Consider the following 18,579-nt stretch of genomic DNA (forward strand, 5'->3'; position numbering starts at 1 on the left):
ATGTCCTTCCTGTCACACCCACCTCCTAATACATTGATTGAAGATGAGGCACTTATTTTCTTGAACTTAATAAAAATCAAAAGCGAAAAACCTGTTAAGGAAGACAATGATCTTAATAGATGTATGTTAATACTCATACTAAAGCCACAAAATCTACGAAGTATTCCTGCTTACCATGAAACTCTAAGAACAGTGGTCCTGGTTTTCCCTTTTAAAAAATATTTTTGAGGAGTTCCTGCTGTGGTGCTGCAGGTTAAGGACCCAGGGTTGTCTCTGCAGCAGCTTAGGTCATAGCTGTGGCTTGGATTTGATCCCTTGCCCAGGAATTTCCATATGCTACAGATACTACCAAAAAGTACAAATATATCATATATATATTATTATCTATTATATATCTATTTATATATAATATATATATATTTGTCCTTTTGTCTTTTTGCCTTTTCTAGGGCCGCTCCCATGGCATATGGAGGTTCCCAGGCTAGGGGTCGAATTGGAGCTGTAGCCGCTGGCCTATGCCACAGCCACAGCAACGTGGGATCTAAGCCACGTCTGCAACCTACACCACAGCTCACAGCCACGCCGGATCCTTAACCCACTGAGCAAGGCCAGGGATCGAACCCGCACCTCATGGTTCCTAGTCAGATTTGTTAACCATTGCACCACGACGAGAACTCCTATTTTTGACAATTTTATTATTAGTTGCCAAATTAATTAATAGCTGATGAAAAGTTACTGTTATGATAATATTATCATATTAAACACAAGTAGAGGGACAAAAAATTTATTTACTTTTCCTATGTCTCTTTCAAACAGGTATACTTCTTACTAGCTAAGCAACACAATGGAAAACACAGCAAAAGCAAATAAAAGGATATCCAAGATGGGCCACCAAAAGAAGTCAAACTGCCTACCAGTGAAGCACTTCTAGATTATCAGTAAGCTTAGATTATGAAATCCAAAAGTTTCCCTACACGAGGGGCCATCATTGCTAAGACTCACATAAATCCAGTGGAAAATAAAGTGCTCAAAAGCTGTCAAGGAAGCTGGATTGAAGGTGGACTGAAGACGGGGAACTTTGACTATAACATAAGCCAAGTGGTAGCTATGAAATAGCATTCCTGAATGTGGTTTTGGCTTCCTTCCTCCCTCCCTCCGTTGTATTATTGGTCATTCTCTCACATAGACACAGCAGCTTGCTGGAGTACCCCTTCAAACACAGCATGGAATAGTTAGTATATATTTATGGAAGAGTAAAAGAAGTTTTTTTTTTTTTAAATTTCTAGACATTCCAATTTGCGTTATCTCCAAATGCCTACAGATCAAATCCAAGTGATTTAGAGATAATTGTTTTTAATAAGAGCCTTTCTTTTTTTTCTTTTCTTTTCTTTTTTTTTTTTTAGGGCCACACTTGCAGCATATGGAAGCTCTCAGGCCAGGAGTCAAATCAGAGCTGCAGCAATGCAGGATCCAAGGCACATCTGTGACCTACACTGCAGCTTGTGGCAACGTCACATCTGCAACCCACTGAGTGGGGCCAGGGATTGAATCTGCGTCCTCATGAATACTAGTCTGGTTCTTAACCCACTGAGCCACAACAGGAACTCCTTTAATAAGAGTATCTCTTAATGTCTCTGTCCCAGGATCTAGAGACAAAACTAGAGGTGACAGCTATTCTATGTTTAGGTTTTATCCAGCTAATGGAGAGTAAGCCCCTGGAGAGCTTTTGAACCCCAACTCTGGGTACAGGGTAGGTGTTTCAATATGTGCCACTTAGGGAGTGAATGAATATGTATCAGTCTTTTTTCAAATAAGACTGTACTTCATTCATGCGTGTTGAACAAGTATGTGAATGTTTACCAAACACAAGGTGAGTGCTGGACACTGGAGGGCCACCTGCTACCTGCCCTAATGAAGCATGGGAGTTGGACATTAAACAAACAGTCCAGTCTTAAAAAAAAAAAAAAAAAAAAAAAACTACATGGCTCTAAATAAGGTGCTATGAAAGAAAGGTATATGGGCTGAAGGGCTTGCCATAGTCAGAGGGATCAGGAAAAGCTTGTTTGAGGAAGTGATGTGTGAGCAAATCTCTGAAAGGGGAAGACTGTTGTGGAGACAGAGAGGGATGGACAGAGGGGCTTGTGGAAAGAGGCTGGGACCGGGGGAAGAGCTTATCACAGCCTGGGAACTGACAGAAGGCAGAGTGAGGGAGAGAGGGCAACACTGTGGTGCGGGCACTGTCGATGAGCAGACCCCTGTGGAATACTTGGGAGTGGGGAGCTATTCACTGGAGGGGGACGAGGTTGCAAGTGGGGGGCCCCAAGTCTGGCAACTAGGTCTTTAAGAGAATTATTTTTTAAACATTCAGGGAAAACCCATCTCCTTGTAAGACTCCAAATCCATTCATATGATCCTTTCAGAATAGAGAGAAAGGGTTGGAACACTGGGAAACATCCATGGGAGGGGACCTTGACTTTCTACTTGAGATAACTAAGTAATGACCAGAAACAACCCTGCCCTCATTTCTCACCATAACTGAACACTTCCTTCATCTTATGAGAGATGGACAAAAAGTCCAGCTCTGGGGAGTTCCTGTCGTGGCTCAGCAGAACGAATCTGACTAGTATCCATGAGGACGCAGGTTTGATCCCTGGCCTCGCTCAGTGGGTTAAGGATCTGACATTGCCGTGAGCTGTGGTGTAGGTCACAGACACTGACGGCTCAGATCCAGTGGTGCTGTGGCTGTGGCGTAGGCCGGCAGCTGTAGCTCTGATTGGACTCCTAGCCTGGGAACCTCCATATGCTGCAGATGCAGCCCTGAAAAAAACAAACAAAAAGTCCAGCTCTGTGACCACAGTCTGGTCTGTTATTTGCTCCCACAGCTCACAATGATGACATCTAGTTATAGCTCCTTCTCTCTGGGTCAACCATAGGCCAGTCTTTCTCCTCTTTAATAGAGTTTTACAAAAAAGGAAAACATTTAAAACCTTTCATGATCTAGAGCAAGATGTAAATTGCACATTCCCATGTTTTGTTCTCTTTCCTCTGGTAAAACTAAATAAATAGGCCTCACCGGGCTCTGCTAGTTACACTTTGCTCATTCCCTGTGTTCCCAGGTGACAGGGCCTCTGTCACAGGACAAAGAGCCAAGACAGCCCCGTCACCATCTGAGGAGGGAGTGTGCAAGGGTCTGCGGGCAGCATATTTCCTCTTACACAATCTCAGCTCCCAACCAAGAACTGAGCACACATAGTAGGTAGTCAGTGATTTCTGAAGCTGTAAAAAACCTCTCTCAAGAAAATTAAGTCATGAGCCTCTGTGGTTGTTTGTGAAGAGCTGGGCCTGCCAATGCTGAATCTATAAAATCATCACCTCTTCATCCCCCCATCGCCACCCCTTATCCTCGGGGAATAAGTTCCAGGATCTCAGTGGATGCCTGAAATCACCTATTGTACCATAAACCCTGTATATGCTATGTTTTTTCCCACACACATACCTATGATAAAGGTATGATGCATGGATGGGAACACTGATCAATTTAAATGGTAGAATTTTGGAACCGAAGAGGAACCACAGGGCTCATCTCCTTTCATTCTCTTGGCTATAAAAGAATAAGCCATGGCCTAAATAGGTCAAGTCCTTCGGCAGATAGTGGAGGACCAGTCCTAAGACCCAAGTGGCTTGGTATATAACAGGGCTTTTGGCTTCTAAAGGAATTGCTCATTTGGTTTTTATATTGTATTTTTCTCTTCATTTGGAAAGGAGGAGCCTTATTTTTCTCTCAAATAAATTTATAATATCATAGTTTAAATGACGTTTGGAGGAGGTGCTGAGGACATAAAACTCCAATTCAACTGAAATTTACTAAGCACTTTATGCTAGAAACATTCACATGTGATTTCTTATTTTAATCCTCATAAAAGTACACGGAGCTGGGGATTGTTATTTTGCCATTAACAGCTTGGAAATTGAGGCTCAGAGAATGACTTGTCAGAGGTCATGTAGGTAGGAAGATTTAGGGACAGCACTCAACACCGGACTTTCTCATTCTTCAACCTTCGCTCTGTTCACTACACCACACAGGTGCTGTATGTTTGTTTTGCTTTTAAATTGAGTCAAGAGGGTTACACGGAGCTACTTCTGTTCTTCTTTTTTGGTCTCAGATTTAAAGTTGTAAGATTTATGAGGTAATAGAGGTATACTTAACACTTCAGAGAGCTATCAAACGGCCTCTACCAAAGTCTTTCTGTAGTTTTCTCTCTCTCTTTCATACCTAACAGAGGCTCAACAAATTCTTGTTGGGTGTTAGAGAAACGTGTTTTTGTCAAGAAAGCAGCTTTTACTATTTATAGAAGAGATGGTACACTAATAAAAGGAACCAACAGGTCAGTCTGATTTACCTGATTACTGCAAGAAGATGTGCTCGCTCCTAGAAAGCCTTTGTTTTGTCATTTTTGCCTGAATGTTTCTAAAATGCTAGAAAGCATGTTTTCTGTACGCCCTTTCTTAGATTCCCTTTAAGCTGAATTATTTATACATAACTAGAAAGCATAAAAATTATGACTATGAAATATAAATGGGGATTGATAAAAAACTTGAACTTGTCTAATACATATTTTAGTGAGTAAAATATACTCAGAAACACAAGATCACTTGAGATTTTTATCTCTACATGGGTTTTTATAAATATTTAATACTTTAATTCAAATAATTGGGTTTAATTTTAAAATTTTGTCTCATAGATTTTTTCCTAAGGTAAATAATTGTAACACATCTTATCTTTGTTGTCAGCTGTCAGATAAAGGAAAATGCAGTAGAACGATTCATGGTTCAAATAAAGAAACTTAGGGAAAAGAACCAAAAGTATCAAGAAAGAGTGAGTACAAAATTTAAAGGCCAATATCTAGTCATTAAACATTTACACGAATGCTTTAAAAAACTGAGTTATAATGAAATGTATGCTAGGAAATTATTCTCTTTAAGTGCTTGGAACTGATTAATTTACAATGTATTTAAATGTATTTTTGTACGTGTGGGGCAAGAAAGTACTGCTGTTCCTATAATAATGGCAAAGGAAGTCGGCTCGAATTGTGCTATTTGGATCGTGAGGACACTGAATCTTATGTTCAAAATTTTAAAGCTCTACAACCACATTTATCTTTTAATTTCTTATTTAACCAAACTATAACACATTGGTTCTCTATTTTTAATTTCTGTATCTGTTTTCTTTTAGGTTTTCAGAGTGTGCATGTGTAAATATCTGAAAAACACAATCTCAGTTGTTAAAATGACTAATTTATTATTTAAGACGATATATTGCTTTTATAAAATCAGAATGAAATGAATAGCATATAAGTGCTGTATATGACCATCAGGACTAAAGACCAACAGAAATAAAGTTGGGAAGCAGTAAGTGGTAATTCACACAACTCAGCCCTTAAGGCATCTCATAAATTAGGAAATACTGAGGGTGTCCCCTATTAAAACATTTATTTTATGAGTTCCCATCGTGGCACAGTGGTTAACAAATCCGACTGGGAACCATGAGGTTTTGGGTTCGATCCTTGGCCTTGCTCAGTGGGTTAAGGATCTGGCATTGCCATGAGCTATGGTGTGGGTCGCAGATGCGGCTTGGATCCCGCGTTGCTGTGGCTCTGGCGTAGGCAGGAGGCTACAGTTCCGATTAGACCCCTAGCCTGGGAACCTCCATATGCCGCAGGAGCGGCTCAAGAAAAGGCAAAAAGACAAAAAAAAAATTTATTTTACTGGAGTTCCCGTCGTGGCGCAGTGGTTAACGAATCCAACTAGGAACCATGAGGTTGCGGGTTCGGTCCCTGCCCTTGCTCAGTGGGTTAACGATCCGGCGTTGCCATGAGCTGTGGTGTAGGTTGCAGACGCGGCTCGGATCCCGCATTGCTGTGGCTCTGGCGTAGGCCGGTGGCTACAACTCCGATTCAACCCCTAGCCTGGGAACCTCCATATGCCGAGGGAGCGGCCCAAGAAATAGCAACAACAACAACAAAGACAAAGACAAAAAAAAATTTATTTTATATGGACCCTGAAACTTGCACATCTCTTCTATTTGGCTTTTGTCTAAAGAGGCTATATCTACAAATTTTTATGGAATCTGGGTCAGAGATCTGAATTTGCATCCTAGCAAATACAAATTTGCATCCTAAGTACAACTTGCTGCTGATGTCTTTTTGGTCAAAACTAGTATAAGCCTCAATCTCCCCCTTGTAAAGGGGGATTCCTGTTCCTATTGGGCAAACTCGTTCAGCAAATATTCATTGGACAAGACAAGTTCCTGGTGGTGATATAACTGTGATCCTGACATTATCATGATTCTCAAGGATCGGTCACTTGCAATAGGAACCAAGACAGAAACTCGTCTATGGATGAGAGTGGAAAGGGGAAGTTTGGCCCAGGTGCTTGGAGGCACGTTCTCCCTAATGTGGTTCCAGAGCATGTAAGAGTGGGTTGCCATCGAAGGACCAGTGTACATCCCCCTACTGGTCCCAGGCCAGCTTTGGGACGTCAGTTCGGTTGAGGAAAGGACAACAGATTAGGAGGGAGAAATCACTTTCCCATAACCCATCAATTGGAGCCAGAGACAAAGTTATTTCCATGAGGATTAGCTCGAGAACGTGATAGGGCTAAGTCTGCTCTTGGAATCATTAGTGGACCCAGCAGTGAGGAGCATGGACAGGCAGACTCTAGCTCAACTGTACGTATCCACTTCTTTCCATTTGTGCTGCTGTTGCTATAGTTTAAACCACCATCCCTCTTACCCATCCTTCCTCTAACCAGTACATTTTCCACAATGCAACTAGAATTACCCTTGGAATACGGTAAACCTTTCAGGGCTGAAAACCCTGCAGTGGCTTCCTATTGCACAGAAAATAAAATCCGCAGTCCTTCCAAAAGTCGTGAAGGACCTGCAAGAGCTGACCTGGGTTCACCTCTTCAACCTTGTCTCCAGCCGCCCCACCCTTCACTTACCACTGCTTCTTTTAAGTACTGGAAAACCCCATCTCTTTTGTGTTATGGTAACTTTACAACAGAAGCTGTTTCCTCTTCCCAGAAGGCTTTTCTCTTGGACTAACTCCTTTTCTTTCTCCCAATCTGAGCTGAAATGTTAGGTAAAAATATATCATTCAACTGAAAGCTCTTTAGGCAGCAGCAATCACATCTTATCTTTGTTTCTCCAGAAGGGCTCAGCATGAGTAGGTGTTCAGTAAATATTTGTTGAATTGGTTCACACAAACACCAGGGGGAGGACACAATTTTGAGGTCACAGATATTTAAATTGCTAAATTAAACACGGCTCATCAGCAAGACCTACTTTTCAGTTATGTGGAAATCAGAAACGCCCCTCTTCCTTCCCGCCCATCATCTCTTCCTCTGTGTTTGGTTTTGTTTAGATGATGCTCCCACTTCCTTTCTTTCTGTTTGCATTCATTGCTTCACTAGCTCATTAGACATTTTCTAGTTCACTATGTGCACAACCTTACCTCCCAGTACATTCTTTCATTCCTACTGCTCCCCTACAGCTGCCCTACCAAAAGTTATTCATGACCAATTAGCCAAGTCCAATGGACTCTTACCCCTCTTTCCTTTAGCAGTTACTCCTTTCGTCCTGAAACTTTCTTCTGTGGGTACCAGGACATCACTTTTTCTTAAATTTCCGCCTACTTCTCTGGCCATTTCTTCTTGGTATTCATTCACTGTTTTTTTTCCCCCTAGAACCACCCTTTAATTAGGGTATTGACCAAAGCTCTAATCTTGACCCTTGTCTTTCACTCCCAAACTCTATCTTGATTATCTTATTTAACATCATGGCTTCGCATGTCATCTATACGGTGATAATTCTCATATGTATATGTGACAAAATTCATAATCTTGTTGAAAAGGGTTCCCAACCCAATTCTGACTTGTTTGGGTGGAGGCTCCCCCTCACCAATAGGCAATTCTCAGACACCAGCAGGGTGTCCGAGAGTTCATCTCAATCTCGACACTACCTACCTGGAGACAGAATCAGATTCCGAAGGTAAAGGAATCAGTTCCACCAGACCATCTTCCACTTCAGGAAACAGTTGCAAGTCCAGGTTGTTACTTGTACTTCCAGCCAAGTGGGTGTAAATCAGAGGCTTGCACAACCTTCTCCTCAGTTTTGACTAATTTGCTAGAATGGCTCACAGAACACAGGAAAAGCCATTTAGTCACTAGATCACTGATTTATCATGAAAAGGATATTAAAGCATATGAATCAACACCCAGATAAAGAGATGCATGGAGCAAGGTGCCAAACAAAGGAGTTTCTATCCTTGTGGTGCTTGGGGTCTGGCATGGTGGCACACAGAAACTCTCAGAAAAAGGACCAAATGATTCTCCTTTTTCTTTTCTTTTCTTTTCTTTTTAAATGGAGGCTTCCTTACATAATCATGATTGACTAAATCATTGGCCAACAGCAGTTGGTTCAACCTCAAGTTCCTCTCCCTTCCCCAGAAATCAGTGGGGAGAGACTGAAAGTTCCAGCCCTCTAATAATTTGGTTGGCTCTCCCTGCAACCAGGCTCCCTCCTCCTTCCCCTGACTATAGGATTCAAAAGTCACTTTCATTAACATAAACCCAGCTGTGATGGCAGAAAATTCCAAGGGTTTCTGGTGCCGCAGTAAGACAAGAACTGTGGGTAAAGACCAAAGATATCTAAGAAAAATATTTTAGTTACCTGAATGATCAAATATATATATTTCTCATAAATTACAATGCTACAACTAAACACTAAAAAAAGAGTAGGCTTTCCCGTTGTGATGTAGTGGAAACGAATCCAACTAGTATCCATGAGGACGCAGGTTCAATCCCTGGCCTCGCTCAGTGGGTCAGGGATCCGGTGTTGCCTTGAGTGGGAGTATAGGTCGAAGATACCTCTCAGATCCCGTGTTGCTATGGTGGTGGTGTAGGCCAGCAGCTATAGCTCTGATTCAACCCCTAACCTGGGAACTTCCACATGCCCCGAGTGTGGCCTTAAAAAAAAAAAAAAAAAAAAAGGAATCCAAATTAAGTCTCTAGTTCAGTTAGTAACACTGTACCAATGTCAATTTCCTGGCTTTTGATATTGTGCTATAGTTAGATAAGATGTTATCATTGGCAAAAGCTGGGTGAATAGAAGATGGGAACTGTGTGTTCTATTCTGGCAACCCTAGTTTTGTTCTTGTGAGTCTTAAAACTTTAAAAAGGCCATGAGATGGTCTTATAACAAAATTAACCCTTTTTTGATAGCTTAATTACTAAATATCCTATTTTATAATGTGATAATTATTCTTTAAATAATAATTTACTTCGCTTCACAAAACATTTTTAAAACATATTGGTGGATATATCTAAATAAATTTTATTTCCGAATGCAGCTCAAAATAATTTTTCAGACATAATGAAATTTATAACATTGTCACATTCCCTTTCTATCTGAAATTCACACAGGATTTGGGAAATTCAATATAGATGTTATGAATTTATATATAGTAATCTTTCTGCAATGCTCAATTTTTAGGACATGTGATGCTGTTTTAATTTACAAATGAAAACTATCACATGTTTGAAAAGAATAATTGTGTTAAAAATTTGAGGTAAGAGGACTAGATTCACTTTGAGAACTATTGTGCTAAGTATAAAAAGTAAAAAATGTATTCTATTATGCGTTAATATATTATTTATACATTAATGTATTGTGTATTCTATATGTATTACATATTATTTCTTTGTGAATACAATGTAGTGGTTTTTAAATTATCAATATCCTTGTAAATTTTTTGCCTATATATCATGGTAAATATTTTTGAGCTAGAATTGAATTTAGAAGGCCAATTTTGGAGTTCCCTTTATGGTGCAGTGGAAAAGAATCTGACTAGGAACCATGAGGTTGTGGGTTTGATCCCTGGCCTTACTCTGTGGGTTAAGGATCTGGCATTGCAGTGAGCTGTGGCATAATTCGCGGATGCGGCTTGGATCCTGTGTTGCTGTGGCTGTGGTGTAGGCTGGCAGCTACAGTTCTGATTAGACCTCTAGCCTGGGAACCTCCATATGCCATGGGTGCAGCCCTAAAAAGACCAAAAAAAAAAAAAAAAGAAAAAGAAGGCCATTGTTGCCTTACTAAAATTAACTAGCAGAAGCAAAATCAGATTAAAGGATTATTTAGTATTCAGAACATACTTGATAAAGGAAAATTCTACTTTTACAAAATTAAGTGGGAAAGTCCATATTTGGAAAAAGGCTTAGCAGTGAAATATTTTGGCAAGGGATTTTTTTCATTGCCGTTATTTAAGTTTCTACAAATATGTCATTTTAAAATAACTTATGACAAGACAAAGTAATTCAACTTATTTATTAAAAACAAAACATGAATCTGCTTTGCTCAAGAAAATGTAAATTTGAGAATAGCCTAAATAAATTTTTTTTCAGCTGCTAATATTCATTGACCTTATTTTTTTGTTTGTTTGTTTTTTTAGGGCCTCACCTGGGGCATATGGAGGTTCCCAGGCTAGGTGTCCAATCAGAGCTGCAGCCGCCGGCCTATGCCACAGCCGCAGCCGAAGCAACTCAGGATCTGAGTGGTATCTGAAACCCACACCACAGCTCATGGCAATGCCGGATCCCCAACCCATTGAGCGATGCCAGGGATCAAATCCACATCCTCATGGATGCCAGTTGGGTTCGTTAACTGATGAGCCATGACGGGAACTCCAACCTTCATTTTTAAATTAAACTTTTTGAGGAGTTCCTGCTGTGGCTCAGCAGTAGCAAATCCAACTAGTATCCATGAGGATCCAGGTTTGATCCCTGGCCTCACTCAGTGTGGTTAAGGATCCCGAATTGTGGCAAGCTGCGGTGTAGATTACAGATGGGCTCGGGTCCAGCATTGCTGTGGCTGTTGCATAGGCCGGCAGCTACAGCTCTGATTCAACTCCTAGCCTGGGAACTTCCACAAGACACACAGGTGGCCCTAAAAAGCAAAACAAAACAAACAAACAAAACTTATGTTTTTGGCTCTAAAATCCTCCATTTCAATAAATAATAAATGTCTTCCAAATATCCCTATTTCCTTCAAAAACTTTCTGTAGGACTTCTGACCAAACTGAAGATTCGATGGGAAAGTTTTAGTGCAGCACTAAAAAGCAAATAATAAATAAATAAACAAACACATAAATATATATATAAATAAAATACTCAACACTTCAAAAAAATAAACTTTTGAAGATAATTACAGATTAACATGCAGTTATAACAAAAAACACAGAGAGATCCATTACCCAGTTTCCTTTAAAATATTACACAACTATTAATACAATATCACAACCAGTGCATTAACTTTGGCAGCACCGATACTGATATGGTTAAGATACAGAACATGTCCAAGTGGAATCCAAATAAAATCTCTAGCTTAGCTAATAACATCTTATTAATTACCATCATATCGAGGATGAAGGCTTCAGCATATGAATTTGGTGAGAGTGAGAACACAAACATTCAGTCCTAGCACAGTACTTCATTCTTTTTTGTGCCGAATAATATTCTGGCTGCGCAGATCTGGTGTTAAGCCCCTCCAATTTTTCATTTCAGTTATTTTACTTTTTAGCTCCAGAATTTCTATTTGGTTCTTTAAATAAAAAATTCTTTTTATTGCTAGTTCTATTTTGTGAGACATCAGTCTCAAACCTTGCTCAAGTTCTTTAGACATGATTTCCTTAACTCTTGGAACATATTTAAGACAGCTGATTTAAAGTCTTTGTCTAGGAGTTCCCATTGTAGCTCAGTGGGTAATGAACCCAAGTAATATCCATGAGGATGTGGATTCGATCCCTGGCCTCACTCAGTGGGTTAAGGATCTGGTGTTGCTGTGACCTGCAGTGAAGGTCACAGACGTGGCTCAAATCCCGCGTTGCTGTGGTTGTGGTGTTGGCCTCCAATTCAACCTCTAGCCTGGGAATTTCCATATGACACAGGTGTGGCTTTTAAAAAATAATAATAATAAATAAATAAATAAAAGGAAGCAAAAAAAAACCTCTCGGTTGCCTCAAGAACAATTTCTATTGATGGTCTTTTTCCCCTGAGTATAGTAAAAATCCTAAAAATCCCAATAAGAATGTGCATGGGTCATACTTTCTTTTCATGTCTTGTAATTTTTTGTTGAAAACTGGACACTTAAAATATTATGTGACAACTCCAGAAATTAGATTCTTTCCTTTCCCCAGCATTTGCTTTTGTTGCTGCTCACTGTAGCTGTTGGATGACTTTTCTGAACAAATTCTGTAAAGCCTATATTTTTCGTTGTGTGTGGCCCCTGAAGTCTCTGTCTTGCTTAGTGGTTCGCTAATGACAGGACAGAGATTTCCTTAAATGTCTCTAACCAATAAATCTCCCAGCCTTTGCCAAGGGGCTCTGTGTGCCTGCTGGGGCATGCCTTCTGCACTCAGCCAGGCAGTTTACAACTTCACGCTAACCTTCACTTCTTGCTTCTGCAGACCCTCAAGGTCAGCCAGAGCTGAGAGCTTAGGGCCTCTCTAGGTCCTTCCTGAGCACACGTGCAGCCCCGAATATGCACACAGCCCTGTCATGCGTGTGGCCTTTTAGAGTCCCAGGAACATGTCAGAGCTTTCAAAGCTCCCTATGGACACCTCATATCCAGCTCTCTTTTAAAGTTGTTTCTTTTCATTTCATTTTATTTTTTATCAGCTTGTTGTTTACCTCAACTTTTATTACCACCTTAGGGAACTGTAATGTTCAACAACTATTGATTGTTTTTGACAAACAGCTGCCTCTGATTATTTTTGACAAACATCAGTCTAGGAAAAGGCTGTTTACACGCACTGGATAAGCTCCAAGTCAGGTCAAATAAAGACAAAGTTTGCCAATGGGATTTTGCAGGAAATTACCAGATAGGTGAAATAATGACCATTATTTGAAAATTGGGCTTTGGAAGAGTCCTGCTCCCCACTTATCTCTCTCCTACCTTCAACTCCAAGCTGCTTGGTTACTGGTTTTTATCATAATTGTGGGGTTGTTTGCTTTTAGGGCAAGTTAAAAATGCCACGATGCTCACTGTCCTTACCAATACTCAAGCATCTTTCTTGACTAAACTCCCCCTGGAAGTTACCGCAAGCCTTTAATTTCTAGAGTTCTGAAAAGTTGATTTTGCCAATTTTTTTACCAAGGAGAGGACTTTCAGAAGTCTTTACTCCACCGTCTCTGCTTATGTCACCCCAGACTTTACAGAGTGAGTTAGAAGGAAAGAGATTCAGTTTTCACGTATATCATATTATAAAGCCTTTTGGTATTAAAAATTCTTCAGAGACAATTAATTATGATACTTTAGCATATTGCAAACAAAAGGTCAGAGAAGTTAAAGCGTTGAACTTTGAATATCATCTATGTAATCTTTATATCCATTTTTTGAAAGCACTAAAAGCCTATCCAGTTCCCTGTCTCTCTTTTTGCCTGTATTTATCAATACTTATCATCATAAAGTTAATTGTCTGTTGCTTTTGTTCAGTTTGTCAAAGTTTTAAATTAAAATTCTAATGCATTAAAATGACAATCATGTCATAAAACTCTGTGGAATAAATTAAAGAGCATTAGGGTTACTTTAAAATCCTGTTGAGGAGTTTATTAAGCAATTGCCTAGTTTGTTAATTTTAATAAATCAGAATTTTCACCCCCTCAAATTTAAAGCTTGTTGGATTAAGTATTAAATTACTGCATTCAAGTAGACTGTAGCACTATCAATAAATCACAGTTATCTAGATTACCTGAAAGAAATTTGCTCCCCAAGTTGTGGGTTGTGGGCAAGCAGGCATGGCATCAGCTGAAGCTTATGAGAAGTGCAGAATTACAGGCTTCACACCAAGCTTACCGAACCAGAATCTGCATTCTAACAAGGTCCTCAAGTGCTTAGTATACACATTGAAGTTTGAGAAGCAATGGCCCAGGGAATCAATTTTGGGACAGAAAATACTCTTAAAGACATGAATATCAGAGACAAAATGTTGGAAAATCTATGGTAAAGAAAATGCTAAGTTACAGAAAAAAATAAGTAACTTTTAAAAGAAGTATTAGAATGTTTTAAGTATATCCATTTTATTAGGTTTAAGACATTGAAGGAGAGACACCAGCAGAGAATTAAAATTTAAAGGTAGTCTAAGAAAATTACAAGGAAAATGTATTAATTTCACACAAACTAAAATATCTCTATTTATACATAACAGGCTAGCAGGGGCAAGAATAAACTCCACATTGATTAAGAAACTTGGAAACATGGAGTTCCCATCTTGGTGCAATGGAAATGAATCCGACTAGGAACCATGAGGTTATGGGTTCTATCCCTGGCCTTGCTCAGTGGGTTAAGGATCTGGCGTTGCTGTGAGCTGTGATGTAGGTCGCAGACAGGGCTCAGATCCTGCCTTGCTATGGCTGTGGCATAGGCCTGCAGCTGCAGCTCCGATTAGACCCCTAGCATGGGAAACTCCATATGCCGCAGGTGCGGCCCTAAAAAGACAAAAGCCAAAGAAAAAAAAAAAAGAAACTTGGAAACATAGATGGGATATTCACAGGAGGAATACAGTCTATTCCTCTGTGGGTAGTCAGAATGGAATGTTAGAATGCTAAGTACCATCACCCCAAAGAAGAGAATTAGGGTCATTTGTGAGAAAAGCAAAGTGTAATATAAATTCCACAAGAGCAGTGCTTCTTGTCTATTTTGTCCACGGACCTATTCCTAGTGTCTAGAAGACTACCTGGCAATGGTAGATGCTCCGTAAATATTGACTAAATGAATGATGTTTCCTAGAAAATTATGGTGCTTGTGGGAGATTGAAGAAGTGTAATTTCCATGCTCATTGATCCTAGGATATGGTGATAGACTAGCAGATTAATAACACGGGTTTTAAAATGTAACCTTCTCTTCAATGATTACTGTTTTGATGGGTTTAATCTTATTTTGAGTCATCTATATTCCCTATGTTCTTTAGAGATATTATTGTAGAACTTACTTTTTAAATATTTCTTTCTCACTTTGCAAGCCTCCATGCATGACTCTGTTTCGAGGGATATCAACGTAAATACTTCAGCAGATGTGGTTAACTACTGTTGTTATTCATGACAGAATAAACGCTTAAAGGATGAACAGACTTGGCACATACGGAACCTGCTAAAGGAACTGAGTGAAGATAAGTCAGAGGGATCAACAGTTGTAACAAGGGAGGAAGTTGAAAGAGCAATGAAGGAAAAATGGAAATTCGAAAGAGACCAGGAACAAAACTTAAAAGGTGATTTAGGAACTTAGCAAATTACCGTAAAGCTGTATCACGTTATTTCTTGAATGTATTCATGCTTTTGTCTCTGAATATGTTCAAAATGCTGTGAACATGTTTCAGATGACATCATTACCCCCACAACCACAAACACACATAGGTAAGTGGACAGGAGAGGGAAATGACAAAGTGAGCGGAGATACCGAAGCCAGGTGAGGAGAAGGCGTAAGGAGAGTGATCAGAAACAAAGACGGAAGAAAACAAGATCCTGTTAGGTACCACCCTGAACTCCTTGTGGTGGAGATTTGTTCTTTTGGGAGGGAAATTCTCTTGTTTGGTGTCTTCACTGGCTTTGGCCTCAGTTCAGCCTTGGGAACGGTAAGGTGTATATAACTGTGACTCTCCCTTTCCCCCACCCCACAATATCTCTAAGGGAGCTAAGCTCCCTAATTAAATGGGGAAAGAGGGATCAGAGTTGGAAAAGGGGAAGTGTGTAGGACATGGATAGAAATGATGCTGGTACAGAAGACAAAAGACCCGGGCCAGACTTTTGTCAAGTGCTTAGGGAAAACCAGAGTCTTAGGGGTAAGTTATACAGTTCTGACACATGTATTAAAAAAAAAAAAATCTATCCTTTTACCCTAAACTTGCCGCTCAGTTTTCTAAAACTTTTATCAGAACCTCTATAAATACCGTCTCTGACCACAGACACCTCTGATCGTACATCCTTATAACTCAAAGTGGAAACAAAAGAGGTATTTTTCACCAGTTTCAGTGCAAATATTTCTAGGGAAGGGCTCTGAGTATGTTCCTTGCTCAGCCCTGGACCAATCCCTATGGCCAGGAGACAGGGTAACTGTAATTGGTCTACTTATCTGACAAGGGATAGGAGCAGTGTGTTACTAGAAGGAAAGGGAGAGGGGGGTTCTGGGAATGTAGAACAGCCGTCAGACACCCACCTCTCTTTCAAAATCTTCAATGACATCAACCAACCTCCCACAAAGACTGACCACGGTGCAGGAACAAGACGGGCAGCAGTGGCGCCCCCTGGAGGACAGTTGTTCATCTGGGGTATAGCATTACTAATTGTTTAATGACAATCACAAGTGCCATTTATTAAGGGATTTAACAATATCCTATTTACAATCTTTGGGAAAAGGCATGTCTGGGGTCTTTCTGGACCTTTGGACTGAAGAATATCCCTCTGACCTGAGTGGAAGGCTTCAGTCATTCCATAAACATTTATTGAGCACTGACTAATTGCCAGATTCCATGCTAAGTTCTGGGTTGACGGAGATGAATAAAATGTGGTCTTGCCCTCAAGGAGCTTTGAAACAAGATGGTGCACAGGAGTGAGCCAAATAGCTGTTAAATTCATTGTGCCCGGCTTTCTGGAATGCTTCCTTTTCCAAAATCAGCAGCATGATGCTCAGCCTAAAGACTGAGTAGAATATCACGTGTGGCAAGCACCTCAGGGCAAACTGAAAGTGTATGTGGTTGAGAGGGCTCCCTATTTGCATATATTTAACCGAGGAACTGATCTTTCATTCTGAAGTCCTACTATGTGGGGGCAGTGAAGACCGGCTGTTAACGATTATCACACACTCTCATCTCACACAAAGGAAGTGCAGTTGCACGTTAGATGACAGAATCAAACAACTTACAAAAACGGTCACCAAGGACTGCAAGGATGTAAGTTGAAATCACTTTGCCAGAACATAATGACCAGAAAAAATGATGATTTACTAATAAAAGGTATATGTGATATAATATATTGTACCAAGCTATCACAAGAATAGTTGACACTTGTAGGTCCCTAGGCATATAGGTTAACTGCATGTTAGAACTCTCAGTCACAGCCCAAAGCCACACACTTCATAATTGGAAGTTTAGTTTTACTTAGATTTTGAAGCATGAGGGGTAGATAAACAATAGTTTGAAGGGTTTATATATCCCTGAATTGTAGATATAAAACAATTTTTATGAGGTGGTATTTTAATCAGACCTTAACTTCATAAAATCAGATTGCAACATAAAATGGCTACAAGGACAATAGAAACAACACAATGCCTTGCTTTTCTCTCAACAGATATGCACATTCAGATAAATAATGCTGAGAAACTATTTCTTGAGAAACTCAGTGAGAAGGAATATTGGGAGCAGTACAAGAATGTAGGGAGTGAACAGCAGGCTAAACTCATTATCTCCTTGCAAGACGACATCAATAGAGTTAAAGAGAATGCTGAGAAAATGTCAGGTCAGTTGCAACAAAATTGGTTGGGTTTCAAAAAAAAAGAAAAAATCTCTAGGGGGCAGACGATCTCTAGGTGGACAGGAAAAAATGGGTTCCCCCTGAATCACCTATTCCTCTCTGCTGTCGGCACAAGCCCTACAGCCTAAGGATGTGGTGGAGGAAAGAAGGAAAGAAACTCTCCCAGACCTCCTGTGAAACTGAGAAGGGCAGTAAAGGGGTGGGTGTGCCACTGAGTGGAGAAACCCCGTGACTGGCTTTGAGAAAGAATCTTTGTTTGGTGGGTAGTGTCTGTGCATTCCCACATCTGGGTCTGGGCCAGTTCCACCAAGATGGGGGATCCTGGGAGGGGATTATATTAGAGAAGAAATTCACCTGACACAAATTAAGGCAACCTAGCCTGGCTGGACCACCAGAATCATTACAGAAAAATGGCCAAGTAAATGCTAAATTGTAGTCAGGAAAAATTGGAGAACAAATGTGAGACAGGAAGTAAAGAGCGTATGGAGCAGGATGGCATCAGGCATAGTGAAACTTACCAGGACCAGATCTGCAAACCATGAGGCCACCCATCTGTCACCAAGGTTGAGCATCGTGGCTTAAAAGAACACCAGAGACCTGGAGACAAGGAAGTCATAGGATAGACCAAATGGCACAAATCTGAAGGAGCACTGTGGGTGGATGGCAGTTCTGAGCCCAGCCGGTGCGGGTGCTCTTTGTTGTGGAGGAAGGGTTCATGCGGGGTTGTTCCCACTGTCCTTTCTGAGGCTCTGTCCAGTTGCTCTGCTTCTGGACCAATTTTTATATAAGCTTCTCAGCTCAGGGCCTCTGCACCACAATGGTAGTATAAATTTGGCCCCAGTCTGGAGTTGGAGTTACAATTTTTCAAAAGGTTTTCCTCCTCAAAAGAAGAAAGTAAGCGTGGCACTCTCCCACCAGCCAGTCCTCCAGCCACTCAGATCCTCTCTCTGGATGAAACCACTATTGCTAATTCTTTGTGTAACCTTTCAGAAAGATTCTGTG

At 40.3% G+C, this 18,579-nt stretch overlaps 1 protein-coding gene across 1 annotated transcript in view; it reads left to right on the plus strand.

The window, feature by feature from the left end:
* CCDC83 (coiled-coil domain containing 83) overlaps positions 1–18,579 on the plus strand; it is a 41,568-nt gene continuing 22,989 nt past the window's right edge. The window contains 5 exon segments of the mRNA XM_047754335.1: positions 1–121; positions 833–938; positions 4,792–4,876; positions 15,158–15,320; positions 17,395–17,562. Coding sequence (XP_047610291.1) covers positions 1–121; positions 833–938; positions 4,792–4,876; positions 15,158–15,320; positions 17,395–17,562 — 643 coding nt within the window.

This window comes from Phacochoerus africanus, chromosome 11, assembly GCF_016906955.1.
Source record: "Phacochoerus africanus isolate WHEZ1 chromosome 11, ROS_Pafr_v1, whole genome shotgun sequence".
Lineage (NCBI taxonomy): Eukaryota > Metazoa > Chordata > Mammalia > Artiodactyla > Suidae > Phacochoerus > Phacochoerus africanus.